This window comes from Centroberyx gerrardi, chromosome 18, assembly GCF_048128805.1.
Source record: "Centroberyx gerrardi isolate f3 chromosome 18, fCenGer3.hap1.cur.20231027, whole genome shotgun sequence".
Classification (NCBI taxonomy): domain Eukaryota; kingdom Metazoa; phylum Chordata; class Actinopteri; order Beryciformes; family Berycidae; genus Centroberyx; species Centroberyx gerrardi.
In genome coordinates this window covers 3,712,580-3,726,770 of record NC_136014.1, presented here as the reverse complement: position 1 = coordinate 3,726,770, position 14,191 = coordinate 3,712,580, and the positions used below count along the sequence as shown (strand labels likewise).

At 42.4% G+C, this 14,191-nt stretch overlaps 1 protein-coding gene across 1 annotated transcript in view; it reads right to left on the bottom strand.

Moving 5' to 3' along the window:
• Positions 1 to 14,191, bottom strand: part of man1a1 (mannosidase, alpha, class 1A, member 1) — a 153,256-nt gene that overhangs the window by 62,178 nt on the left and 76,887 nt on the right. Inside the window, exon 4 of the mRNA XM_071898866.2 lies at positions 10,847 to 10,927. Within this exon, the coding sequence (XP_071754967.1) occupies positions 10,847 to 10,927 (81 nt within the window). The remainder of the gene's footprint in view (positions 1 to 10,846; positions 10,928 to 14,191) is intronic.

The following is a 14,191-nucleotide window of genomic DNA, read 5'->3' as shown; positions in this document are numbered from 1 at the left end:
CTCAAGAGATTTTTCTGGAAATGTATACTTTCACACAAATTTCTTGAATTTCCACTCCACGTGGAGAGAAAAGGGTACTTTGTGTCAGATTTAAGATTTAAAATGACCAACTATGCTAATATTGCAGCACAAGAAAATGCTAGAAAAGTCAAGGAGGTGAATACATTTTATAGCCACTGTCTATACCCCTACTGATGGCAAGTTAGCCCACTGCTCCCCTCCAGCTTTCTTACTTTCATTCAATCTTTCTTTCACTGAGACTTGACTGGTATTTGGAGAGACAATTCAATTCAGTCAAAACTCAAAACCATCATCAGTTCATATTGATATCAGATATGGGTTACACACTAGAATAGAGATGAACAGTCATCCAAAAAGCATCGGTCAAAACAGAAGTCATTACCTAACAGATACGGTTGGCTTGGAGCTATAGTGCTTTCTCACAGTCTCTCTTTCTCTCTCTCTCTCTCGCTCTCTCTCTCTCTCTCTAACCCTCTCGCCCTTCCGCTGTCTGCCTCCTGAGCGGTTCAAATCCTACTGTCAGAGATCCAAGACCAGGGTGATGTGGAGACAATGGATGTGCATAGTTTAAGTTGGAAACAGTTACAGTGGCTTGACTGTTGCCAAGACACACCCACACCATTATACGCTGTCACTGGCTATGTATCGTCAGTGGTGTACTGCTAGTCGGAAACAGGCCTATACCCTTCCTACCAGTAAAACAGGCCTACATTTGTGGCATCAATAGAACTGTCACTCTTACTCATCATCATTATCCAGCTTATCCTGCATGTTTTTTTTTTTACAGCCAAATCACAATGTGCGGTTCTCCGCGGCTGAGGGGGTGCTGGGTTATTTTTAGCCCCAGCATGGGGAGCCGACGGCGGGCGGGGAGGCAGTGGAGCGAGTCGGTGTCTGTGGTGGACCGGAGAGAGGCGAGCTCCCAGACCATATTTGGTGTAAAGTCACATTCACGTGCACGTCGGACGTACTTTTCTCTGAGTTGTTAAGGTGGACGTCCAACTCGCATGTGTCCGTGTGCTTTTTGGTCTGAAATAACAAACGTGGAGGTTTGTTGGCTACTATTCAATTTGTATGTTGTCAGTCATGTAGCTCAGGCAGCTACATCACCAATTTGTGTGCATCTAGAATCCCGATTGTGCCTGACTTCAGTGCATGACTTGGGGGAACGTTCATGTGTCATGTGATACTTCCTGGTGGGAAAGTCGTATATCCGATAATCCCCGGCAGGCGACACCACATGAATGCACAATAAACACGGGCGTACATCTAGGCTATGCCCTCTCTAATGCTCTATAGCCTGCCAGTCTTATTCTGTCTGTTGTTGCTTTCTTGCTCTTGGCTTATCTCGTCTTCTGTCTGATGCCGCATTCACGCCAAATCAGATTTACCGTAAATAAATTGCCCTAGCCCATATTGTTCTTTTAGTTGGAACATGCAAAGGAGTGTTGACAAGTATGGTAGCCAGGCTGGCACCTCGGTAGCTGGGGCTATAGAATGGTAGGAGAATCCCTGGTCTGCCCTGTAGCAATAACCTGGAGTCTAGTAATGACAGCCCAATGTTTTTACAGCTAGGAGCTGGAGCCCTAAAACTGGGTTATGGGCCTATTTTCTGGTGGGTTCCTAACACATAAGTCTTTGGTCCCCACATGACAGGAGAACTAGTGTGCTTTAATGAGCCTGGGATTCTGGGTGAGACTGAATCTAAATTACGTTTTGAAAGGTTTAAGGACCCCTACTGTATCCTATTCACAGTCCATTTGAAACACTATCAGGAATTGTATGATTTGACCATGAAAGTTCACTTTGAAAGTGGAAGCCGAACACTTGCCTGATTGCAGATAAGAGTGCAATTGAGTTTTGGGAATATACTTGGGAGGGCAATCTTAATGGAGAACAATCAATTACAACAGGGCCGTAGAGAAGGAGCTGCAGAAGGCGTGCTGTGCCAGTCTGAGCCAGGCTGCGCAGCTGAATGTGCCATCTGATCAATCACTGACAACACAACCTTTCAGGGAATGAGTCAAGCCGGACCACAGGAATGTAAAGTTCAGCTAATCTCTGTTGGCTCTGTCAGGCCACAGAAATATGTGGAACAACCAAACTGTGCCAAGACAAACTATGCCAAGACAGGCTAATCTGTGCATTGGTCTGAACTATCGCCTGGAAAGCAAAGAAGTTACTATATCTCCAGATCAATGCCATCTGAATTTATTGGAATGTACCAACGACTACTTGCAGGTGGCACTGTTAGCTGGTTGCCAATGGCCATTCATATATCTTACTGCTGCTACAAAGGTAATCTGGCTGAACCCTCTCTCTCTCTCTGTCTCTCCCTCTCTCTCTCTCTCTCTCTGTTGTGAGGAATTCAGTAAGTCAGTGAGTACCAATCTGTCAATACAGATTTACTGACTGATTTTCAGATGGCTTGACTGCAAGAATCCTTTGTTGGACGACTATGGTTCACTCTCGTCAACTATTCATGCTACTATTACTACTACTAGTACTATTCATACTACTGGAAAAATGGCCATTGTTGAAGCACAGAATGAGCCTTCCTCAAGGACGGATTAACCGGATTAACAAGTAAATGTGGTGAAGTCACCTTATTCTTTGTGGGATATTTTTTTTAACAACGTTTCAAAGAACGGGTGGGGATCCTCAATTATTTCCACAGTTCATGCTCCTAAATCTCTGTCCTTTGCACCTTAACTTTACATTTTTCAATTAAAAAAATTAACGACTTGCTCTGTTATGTCACTGTTTCCTGGGCTGTCTTTCTCCACTTGACGTCCGCAGGCTACCTGAGAGTCAAGTGGCTTTGCTTTTCAGATGACAGGTTTTTAGCTTTAATCTGGGTTGTTCTAAGAGATGAGGGAGGCAGCTGGGACACTCATCCCTGCCATCACCAGATTACTCTGTCAGACACAACTAAAGGAGCTCGGGATTAGTTTTCATCACAATCAATCATCATCATTGTTGATGATTATAATCATGCCGGGATAAGGGTTCGGAGGGGCTGACATCCTATTGTGGCTGCGCTCTCCCTGCTGTAACGCATAATGGCAAATGTAAAATGTGGATCTCCACGGCGAGAGTCAGAGACGAAATGATTTGTCGATTCTTGGCAGGTATGATTTTTACACAGTTGTTTGATTTCTGTGGTAAAATATGAATGGGCGCAGAATAGTCCAGAAAGGAAATAAACCTGCTAAGAAGCAGCGCTTTAAGGGGAAATAAGTATGATTTTTACTGCCCCGTAGCATAGGGGTTGATAGGGTCGTTGATGAATACCAATGATTACATTATTTCAGGTACTGACATTTATTTGCATGGTGATGCATTACCTCTTCACTAGTTTACTCCTCTCTACTGTGAAAATGTTTATTGTTTGTGTCAGTTCCAGGCCATCAAGGGAACAGGAGGGTGAGGCAAGTTTTTTACTGGTCACCAATAGAGGTTGATAGAGGCCATGGATTACTTAATGCACCTTTAAGAACATATGAAGAGAGGACTTTCATGCACACAGAGGAATTGTATTTCCCTCTTTTCCACCTGTTCATTTGTATGTTCTTTCTATCCTGCATCCTATCTCTAGTTAATGCTTAGAGGCGGTTACGCAGTGATTAGTTTGTAAGACAATTCCTTTCTTCCTTCCCTCCGTGATTCCTTCCTTCTGTTTCCTTGATTCTCTCCTTCTTTCCCCAACTTACTTACTCCTTTCCCTAATTTCTCTCTGGCTTCCCCTTCAATTCCTTCGTTCTATCCTTCCCTATTTGCTCCCTTCCTTCCTTCTATTTGCTTACCTCCTTTCCTTCCCCCAATTTCTTTCCTATTCCTTCCTTTCAATACCTTGCTTCCTTCTTGCACTGATTCCTGCCTCCCTTCTTGCCCCAATTCCTTCCTTCTTTTTCTCTCTCTCCTTCCCTTCCTTCCCCTGTCCTTCGCTAGTTGAGGCACGGTGCTATGATTAGTAAGAGGTCTGGAAGCCTCTGATTTTGTTCATCTCTCCTTCCTTCCATCCTTCCTTCCTTCTATCCTTCCTCCATTCCTTCAGTGGAAGAGGGAACATACTGTGATCAGTATGCAGGCAGGGACGTTAAAAGCCTGCTAGCGGGGTGCTTACAGCTGGTACCAGCTGTACTTTTACTGATCAAATTTTCATCAAAGGCCCAGGACTCTTTGAGCCAGAGCCAGGCTAGGACAGAGAGAGAGAGAGAGAGACAGAAACAGAGAGAGAGAGAGAGAGAGAGAGAGAGAGAGAGAGAGAGAGAGAGAGAGAGAGAGAGAGAGAGAGAGAGAGAGAGAGAGAGAGAGAGAGAGAGAGACTCTTCTCTCCTCTGCCTCCTCCTTTCCCTCTTTCTCCTTTAACCCTCTCTCCTCACTCTGCTCTTCCTCATCGACCCTCATAAAAACACCTCTTCCCGGTCTCTTACCCTGCATTCACGCCATATGGGAAAATACTGTTAACTTCAGCTTTCAGCTGGTAGATACAACTAGAAAATACTGTTCACCTCAGCTTTCAGCTGGTAAATACTATTTGGGAACTCTGACTTCCTGAATTCAGACATCACCAACAAAGAAACTGATTGATTGATTTAGTTTATTTAACCATTCCATTTTATTCAACAAGTCCATTTAAAAAGGGTATGACATATTAATTTAAAGTAAAAACAAACGAGATGAAAGATTTTCATCACATAAGCCACGATGAAACCCATAATGTCAAAATAGATTTCCTTAATAATTTGATTAAAAAGAAGAGCTGAAATATTTCACTAAGTATTCAACCCTTTCGCAGTGACAGGCAAATGTCTTTGAATGTCTCAGCAACTTGGTTTGAGTCCACCTGTGGCCAATTCAGCTGCTTGGTCATGATTTAGAAGGAAACACATAAGGTCCCAAAGAAGACAGTGCAGGTCAGAGCAGAAACTCTACCATTAAATCCAATGAACTGTTTAAGTTTCAATAAATTTGCAAAAATGTCCAAAATCATGCTTTCACTTTGTCATTATGGGGTATTTTGGGTAGAGTTGACAAAGTATCGTCCATCTTTATTTAATCCATTTTGAATTCAGGCTGCAAAAAAAAGTCACAAAGGTTGAACACTTTCTGAGGTCACTGTATAATCTGCTCTATTACTCTCTTTATTCATGCTCTGCGCTCTGTTGGGTTCGTGGGTCAAACAGGTCGATTTGGGGCATGGTCTCCTCTAATGGATACTCCAAATAGGGAGGCACATGCAGTAATGCCAGAACAATGTTAAAATTAGTTTATTTTATTCTAAAGTTGGTTTTGTAGGATTTTGCGGATTTAGCTTAGCTTGTGTCCTGTATCTATTCTGTGGTTCAGCAGTACATGGCTAGGCTGCGTTGGCTATGCTACCAAATTCTGTAGTAATTATGTTTTTTTTTTGTTTTCTGTCAAATTTGGTGCCAATTTTATGTATCTCAAACACAAAATTGCCAGACTGAGCCTCATATTATTTAAAACATTTCTTCCAGTTTAGCGTTAGGGCTGCTACTGTTCTCATTTCCTAATTTTAGAAAAAATGCTAGTAGCCTACTATCACTCAACATAGTGTATGCTAAAGTGTTAGCATGGAGCCTACTACCATTCAACACAGTGTATGTTGAAGTGTTAGCATGGAGCACCAAAGACAACGATCTACCAGGGACGCATGGATGATTTTGTCTCTATCTTTTTATCACTTAACGGGTAAGTTGACTGGCGGGATAGTCTCCCTAAAACTTGATGTATTCCTTTAACAAGCTTGTTCTATATCTCTTACTATCTCATACTATAAGCACAAATAGAGGATTTTAGGCTGACAGTGTGCATCAATCCTGAATGTGTGTGTGTGTGTGTGTGTGTGTGTGTGTACTGTCACAGTCTTGTTGTAATTCTCTTTAAGTGCAGAAATCCCACTGAAGAGCATGCCAGCTGAAATACCAAGTCTCATCACAATGAATTACAATGAGATTTTCTCTCTCTCACACTCTCACACAGACTAAGATTTGTCTCTGCCTGTTCCAGCTTTTTGTGCAAATCCGCGCCATTACCATCACACACAGACACAATGCTGCTATTTACATTCATTAGAGCAGTGAATCTCGTGGTGTGCCAATATGGCAGAATCTCTTCTTTAAACACCATATGTGTGAAATCATGTGAAAGCAAGACAGCGTGATCACCGTTTTGAAGGAATTTGAAAGTAAGCAACAACCCAACATATCACAAACAGGCCTATTGAAGGTTTGCTAGGCGCTAAAATTTCACAGAGCGTGCGAGGTCCAGCACAGTTGCCACCAGTCTCTGTCAATAATGTTCTCAGTGGGGAGTCAATCACAGTGAACAGCTCTGACTCCCACTGAGCTGAGAGGAGAGGAAAACCTCTCAACAGTTTATCTTCTCTCTCTCTCTCCTCACCCACCAATCCTTCCTTTTCTTTTCTCTCTTGCCTGTTGTCTTTGCTGGCTTAAAGTGTCGCCCGCTGCAGAGACGCAACTTGGGGATAGAAGTTGAATTTTTCTTACTTGTAACACTTCTTCTTCTAGAAATCTGGCAAAACGGATAAAGCGGCATATGTTTGCGCAGCTGCTTTCTTCTTCCGTCTTTTTCGGTTTCACTGGCTGAAACCACAACTTCATATAGAGTCGCAAGGAGCCAAGCAAAGTACATTACAAGCACCTAAATATTTAAATTGGAGCCATTTGAAGCCACAACTGATATCGGAACTGATATCATCACCTGAACTGGGAAGCGAACCAGGGTCCTTACTGGTCCCCACAAAACTCTTAATAATCATAATAATAGTACATTTATTTTATAGAGCGCTTTTCAGGGTACTCAAAGACACTTTACATAAGTTAAGTCTAATGCTGTATTCACATTGAGGCAGTATGCAGTAGACGGCAAACTGGATGTTCATCGGTTTCAAAAGAATGACTGTAAACTCTGGCAATGGCGGTGTAATTTTCTGCCTCCCGCAAACACGTAACTTATTGTTATTGTTACTTGACATGATGACAGTGCAGAAACACCACAGCAATGACTGCGTAGCACCAAAGAGTGCAAACTTTTTTTCTATTTTACCGGTGGTGGATGAGTTGAATTACGCCCCCCCCCCCCCCCCCCCCCCCCCCCCCCCCCCCATATGTGAAGCGCTTTGAGTGCCTTGAAAAGCGCTATATAAATGTTATCAATTATTATTATTATTATTACTATTATTTTTTAGTTTGGCTGAGGTATTCCAATTCCCTGCTTGGCTTCCTTCTCATTTACAGGGCAAATCATATTTATCAATTTCTGCAAAATGCAGAAATTAGACATTTTGAAATGAAATGAAATATTGGAAAAGAATGATCACTCTATACTCTTTAACAGTTTGAAGTGTACCGGTGTACGTGTTTATCTCAATCACCTTGGCGAGAAGAAGGCCATTTGTCACTGTGGTTGGCTGATATTAGAAGCCGCTCCACCGTCTCCCCTTGTATCAACAACCCGATGGCAACCTCGCTCTACCATGTGGCCGTAATTAGACAGAGATTTCCTGTGCTAATTGATAATTGAGCTAAGTGGGTTGAGGAATAATTACCTTTAAACTGATAAACAGCTTCTGTCAAGATGATGCATGGCCTGTGTTTTAGGGCTCGTCTCAAAGTTCCTACCCTGGTTATCACAAAGTTTAACAGAAGATTTAAAAGAAGATAGAGGGAAACTTACATAAAGAGGGAGAGAGAGAGAGAAGGGGAAAGAAAGAGAGAGAAGAGAAACCAATCACAATCCAATCACTCTCCACTTTATTGTATAGAGCAGAGGCTTGACTGCAATGTGCTAGAAAAGAGTGTGGGAAAGAGAGTTAAAGAGACAGCAAACAGAGAGAGAGAGAGAGAGAGAGAGAGAGAGAGAGAGAGAGAGAGAGAGAGAGAGAGAGAGAGAGAGAACTAAACACCTAAACTAAACCACACAATCACCATCGACAAAACTCAAACAAATAGAAAAAACAACACAAGAAGAATATTGGCACTATACGGGCAAAAAGAAATCAAACTTAGAAACAAAACTAAATGCTTCCAAAACCTTCAAAAAGGCATAGAAGAACCTCATTGAATTAGAGAGAGGAGAAAGAGAGGAGAGAAAGAGAGAAAGAGAAAGAGAGAGAAAGTGCGAGGTCCAGCACAGTTGCCACCAGTCTCTGTCAATAATGTTCTCAGTGGGGAGTCAATCACAGTGAACAGCTCTGACTCCCACTGCGCTGAGAGAGGAGAGGAAAACCTCTCAACAGTTTATCTTCTCTCTCTCTCTCTCTCTCTCTCTCTCTCTCTCTCTCTCTTTACCCATCCATCCTCCTTTTCTCTCTCTCATGTTCTATTTAACGCTGCAGTCGCCCAGTGGCGGGAAGTTTCTTTGTCTTTAACAGAAAGAGTGAACTTTGAAGCGTCGCCTACTGCAAAGACACAACTTGGTGATAAAAGTGTCCTAACTTTTACACTTGCTTTTCCTTTGATAAGTGCTCTATAAATTAAGATTATCACTGTAATTATTATTATTATTATTATTATATTATCGTCATTCATACTGCTAGCTCTAAGCTGTAGTTTCTGCCAACAATCCAGGACTCGGCACATAAAAAAAAAAAACTTTCCTCCAGACTTTCCGTGTGTGTTGAAGCGCTGCAAAGCTCATTGAGCTCGGAAATGGGTTTTGCTACCCTGAGAACTCCCAGTCTGACTGCCTGCTTGTACTATCTTTCCCTCCTAATAAAGAAGCACTTAGCCTCGCCACCCCGGTTCGCTCACCGCTAGGATGACGCTGTAGATTATCTGTGTGTATACAAGTGTGTGTGTGTGTGTATTAAAGAGCAGATTACAGTAGAGGAAGTGTCAACAGAGTGAAACCCCCCCTCGTGACGTCAAGTCCGGAAATGGAAATCAACTCTTGAGATCTTGAGTGTTTAAAATGCCTTGAAGGGACCAGGTTGTGTGTCGTCTTTTTTTTAAAGCTTCCCTCTAGCTGATTTGCAGTGTTATCCATTCTCTGGTAGGGCCTTATCATTCAGTTAGTGGCTGGAGCGTGTAATTAAAAGGGAGAAAGAGAGAAGAGATATTGAGGAAAAGAGAGAGTAGTACAAATCCCGGCATTGGCAGACGAGAGCAAGATTTGAGAGTAAAACCCCCTGCTGATGCCGTTTTCACAGCCTCTTGTCTAAGCAGATTCACTCGCACACACTCAGTAGGACTCGTACTTCCAAGTTTGAGTACTGTGAGAGGCCCATTGGAAGCCCTCCGCTCTCTCATCTTTATGAATAAAGCTACTCTGGAACAATGATTTGTCAGTGCTCAGACACTTTGCGCCCCTCGAGGCTGCCGGGAAGAATGTTGCCTTCCTTTTTCCCCCCTTCCCTCTAAGAACGACTCCGAAACCGCAACAGTGAAACGAAGAGAGATGTCGGAGGTACAAAACGGGCAACCTCTGGGGTACTAATGGTCTCGCCGATGTGTGTGGCAGCTATCAAAAAAGAAGCGAAGGAGCTGGAAGCATTTATGTTTCTAAATAATTTGTACCCCTCTCCCATGCACAGCCACCTCCAGGAAGATGAGGGTCAAGAAGAAGAAGAACTGAGGTGTTCCTTTCTCCATGTTCCTCACAGTGGCTCCTATCCAGGCTTCATTCATTCAATCGATCTTTCATTATTTCATATAATGGCTCACCTCCCTGTTTAGGTCTCATTCTTTATAACATAGACGTCGGTTTGGTATGGCAGGGTTTGGTTTGGTGAGTCCAAATTTGTCTGAACTTGTAGTCTTCATTAAAGAGTAACTGAACCCCAAACCCAAATCTGTGGTGAAGCCTGACATCTAATGGTGAAAAGTAGCGTACTGAACTGGCCATCTGCTATTGGCTGGTCTTTGGTGCCAGGTGATGTCACCTTCTATAGAGTATAACAGGTGGTGACATCACCTGGCACCAAAGATCAGCCAATAGCAGATGGCCAGTTCAGTACGCTACTTTTCACCAGTAGATGTCAGGCTTCACCACAAATTTGGGTGTTTTAATAAAGAGCAAACATCAAGCAAAAATAGCTTCAACAATCATGGCTACAATATTAGATGCAGACACTTTGCCATAATTTTGGGGTTCAGTACATTGATACCGCTGCTGGATAAACACTGTCCATCATAAACATCCCTGTAAGCATGAATATGCAGACTAGGATTATGATGCAGACACAACTGATGCAGACTGTTAGCTAACAGTAACATTAGTAGTAACATTAATGCAGTGATTTGGCTAAATTCCAAGCTAACCATATCAACCATAGCCACATGGGAGCAGTCACTTCATTGGTCAGAAATTTGGTGTGGGAAAGGACTTTATTTAGGTCAAAACTTGTCCTTGATAATAATTCATGGCATGTTTATAATCTACAGTGCTTCCTCTGGTTGGGTTGTATCAAACCAAACAAACCTCTCCGGGGTTGGTTTGGAAACGTAGCGAGAAACCTCCCTCTCAACAAGATCCCGGTTTAGGGTTTAAAATAACTGCTCTAAACCAACTAGGTGTGAAAACACCCATAACTGGGCTAAAAACTCGCCCGGGCTCTCGTAAACAGCATGTGTTTATCTGTACCAGCTATTACCAGGAACATTAATGGGGATTCTGGGCGTATAAACACACTCCTTGATTCATTCACTAACACTCCACCTCCCACCCTTTGCCCTCTCCCTTTCCCGTTTCTTCATTCAAGCTACAGGCAGCAACATTCCACAGCGGTGGCTCGATGCCATACAGCACAACAGCACGGCTTCGGTGTGTTCCTTACCTCTTTCCCAGACAGGTAGTAGGCGGACAGCAGGCCTCCGACAAACCGGATGTTCACCTCAAACACAGACACCTCCGCGTTCTGCAGCCAGAAGGACAAAGAAGAGAACATGAGTTGTAAAAAAAAAACATCAGCTGAATCCCTCATGCAAACAGACAGGTACAAGTCAGTGTTTTAATACACATACTCTGCCCTCCTACCAGTGAAATAAGAATACGGCAGACAACTCAACACCAGGGTGTTCTTGGGTTTTTAACTAGCCTCAGGTAGGGTTAGAAAAGAAGAAAGGGGCTTTTAGGGCTGATATGGATATTTTGGAAGCTGCCGATAGCCGATATTCAATATAAGGTTAGACGGATGTGGGTTTTCGAAGGTTCATACCAATTTGTTTGGATTGAAGCTGCCGATAGCTGATGTTTTGTGCTGATTTTATATTTGACCATTCTCCAAGAATTTCCCCCGCAGAATTAAATTTTTTGCCGCAAATTGTATTCTTGTCAGGGTGGAAAACCCTCTGAAACAGCATTTAGACCATCATAAGACACTAAAAGTCTCCATTGAAAGCTATACTAATGGAATTCTTTTAGGTGAACTCAGAACTCTGAAAAAAATAAAATAAAAACATACTGTTGAGCTGTGGTCAGGGGAGAAGGTAAAGACTTCTATCTATTGCCTATATGGTTGAGCTCTCATTGTGACAGCTAAACATGAGTTTCACATGTATTTCAATTATGTAAAATGTTTCTGTTTGTTGACACTGGAGTAAAAGAGAGCTGCATTTTAAGTTTAAATGGATTGTCAAAGTAGTAAAAATACCCTATTTTCCATGTTCAAATAAAAATGAGGCCAATCAACCAAAACCATCTCATCTATTCTAGACAGGATCCTTAGAGCTATCTTTAGACCGCTGAACTCATCTGAGAGGTCAAGCGAGGTAGCAAATACTGCCTTAGATGGAACATTAACACTGAAGAGTGTGTGTGTGTGTGTGTGTGGTTCATTAAGTCAGTGTTTACACTTCTGATAAACCACCGGCGGCGGTGACGGGAAATGTGCTACCGAAAGCATCTAAGAAAACAAATCCTCTATTTGTGCGTGGCTTTATCTCTCTCTCTAGGTCTTTATGTACAGATTCCCGAGTCAGATGAAGTCTTTGTGCTTGACTGACAGCTCTCATAAGCCGTCGTCGCTGTCGACCGGAGATAGAACACAATAGACTGTGTCCTGCGGAAAAAAACACAAATGATATGCCACAGACAAAATGTGTCTTGTCATTGTTTTTTCCAACTCGGAGTGACTGATTGAGCGGCTAACTCATCCTAATTAAGCTGGAATGATTTCCTCCCCAACTCGCGGGCGGCTGAAATGCAAAAGAACAATATTATTTCTTCCTGCTGGCTGCTGTCCATTAGCGGTGCAGAGTTAATAAGCTAGAATGGTGACCGATATGAGGCTGTAGCAATGAAGGGGCCGTTTGGAGAAAGAGAGCGAGGGAGACTGAGACAGTCATATTGTTCATACCATTAAAAATGTAAATGCTGAGACCTGCAATATGGATATTTGTGTGTGGGATTGACACATTGTGCTACTTAAGTAAAACCCTCTGCAGTTGGAAGAAACTCAAACTCATGAACTCATGGACTCATGAACCCCTACTGAATGCAAACTCCTCCGTGCCTTCATAAAGGAGTAAATAGCTGGAACAGATAAATATACCAGCGAAGAACCGGGCCACGTATTAAAAGGAGAAATCCACCCTAAAACACTTTCTTCTGGGTCCGTTTTGTTGTTTGGTGTTGTATTTTTCTTATTCCCGTGGAAAACTGGCAAAACCTAGACAATGTGACGTCATGTTGAGATATTTCCAGCAGCTACAATAGAGAAAAACATCAACGGTAAACGTCAGGTTTTGGTGTCAGTCCCTCAGAATCATACAGGGAGAAATCCATTGTAGAAGAGGAGAGAGACCAATTTCTCCACCTGCAGTGGCCTCAATAGAGCAGAATGCAATGCAGCCACAGGACATAGCTATATTTATATGCCCATACGCCCATCTTTGATTGAACGCAACAAGTTCACGGCCCTTCTCTTGGGCTCGTCGAAAGGCATTCTGAGAAACATAGGAAATCACTAACTGAAGTGCAAGTAGACTCCTGGAATGCACTGAACATCACAGACTAATGATGTATAGCAGTGCAAGAGTATTCAAGGGGGGATTTTTCCTGTAATGCTGCCGGTACATTATTGGTGTGAGGTGGACTGTTTGCAAAAAAAGACACTACCATGCATTAGGCTATCAGACAGGAGAACCTTAAATTGGATTCTCAGGTGTGCCAGATCAATGACATTAACTTCATTAAAATCTAATGAAACCACCCTATGATCATACTGTTTGTGCCTCAAAGGTAACACAACGGGCTCCTTGGCCGGTGGCTCTTTGTATTTTGTGATTGTCTCCTCTCATGTGATCATCCTAGACTTTGGGCCATTTCCAACCAATCAGTAACTGGATATGCCTTGGGATTACATGCCTTGTGCAAGTGTGTTGTGGCATTAAAAAGCTTACGGACTACATGTTTAACTCTCATACTACTGTGAGATTAACTCAGCTGTCCAAACCTTGCACTCCTGAACCAGTCAGTCAACACAGCGAGGAGCACAAAAATGTGCCAACGCTATATTCTACTGACTGTGTGAAAAGATTTAATATTCTTGTTGACACATGTGACAACGGGAAAAGTACTTACACTGCAAATGAGGTTGTAGAGTGCATTTCCGAGCGCGCGTGCTTTGAATAAGCTTTGGTCGGGAATTTGAACGCATTGCTGTGAAATGTCATTCTCCCAAATGCCAGGCAGCGACATTGAAATTTGATTCATATTCAGACTATCAAGCTATAGTCTAGTTTTGGTGAATTCAGTTTTAGTCTCTTTGAGGAAATGTAGCAATGTTTACAGATAGATTTACTTTCTTGACTTGTCTTCTTTCCTTTCCTATTCTTTGCTCTTTTAAAGGACACACATTATGGACACTGGTACTGCACTTTCATTTGTGATAACTGAGTATAATGAATATGTATTAATATTTCAAAATGTAGACTAGAACTCTAATTTGCTTACAAATGAGCACTTGCGCTCTTTTAAAGGTTGGGCGTAATAATATTCAAGATAAAAACATGTTCCAATACTAAATAAATAATGCTATGATAACAGTCACACCCAAACACGGAACACAGATATGCGCATAACAGCGTGCAAGCAAGCACAGAATTCGAGTACACACACACACACACACACAAACACAGAGCATATAGCCTATGGAATAGCCCAATCCCTTGTGTATACA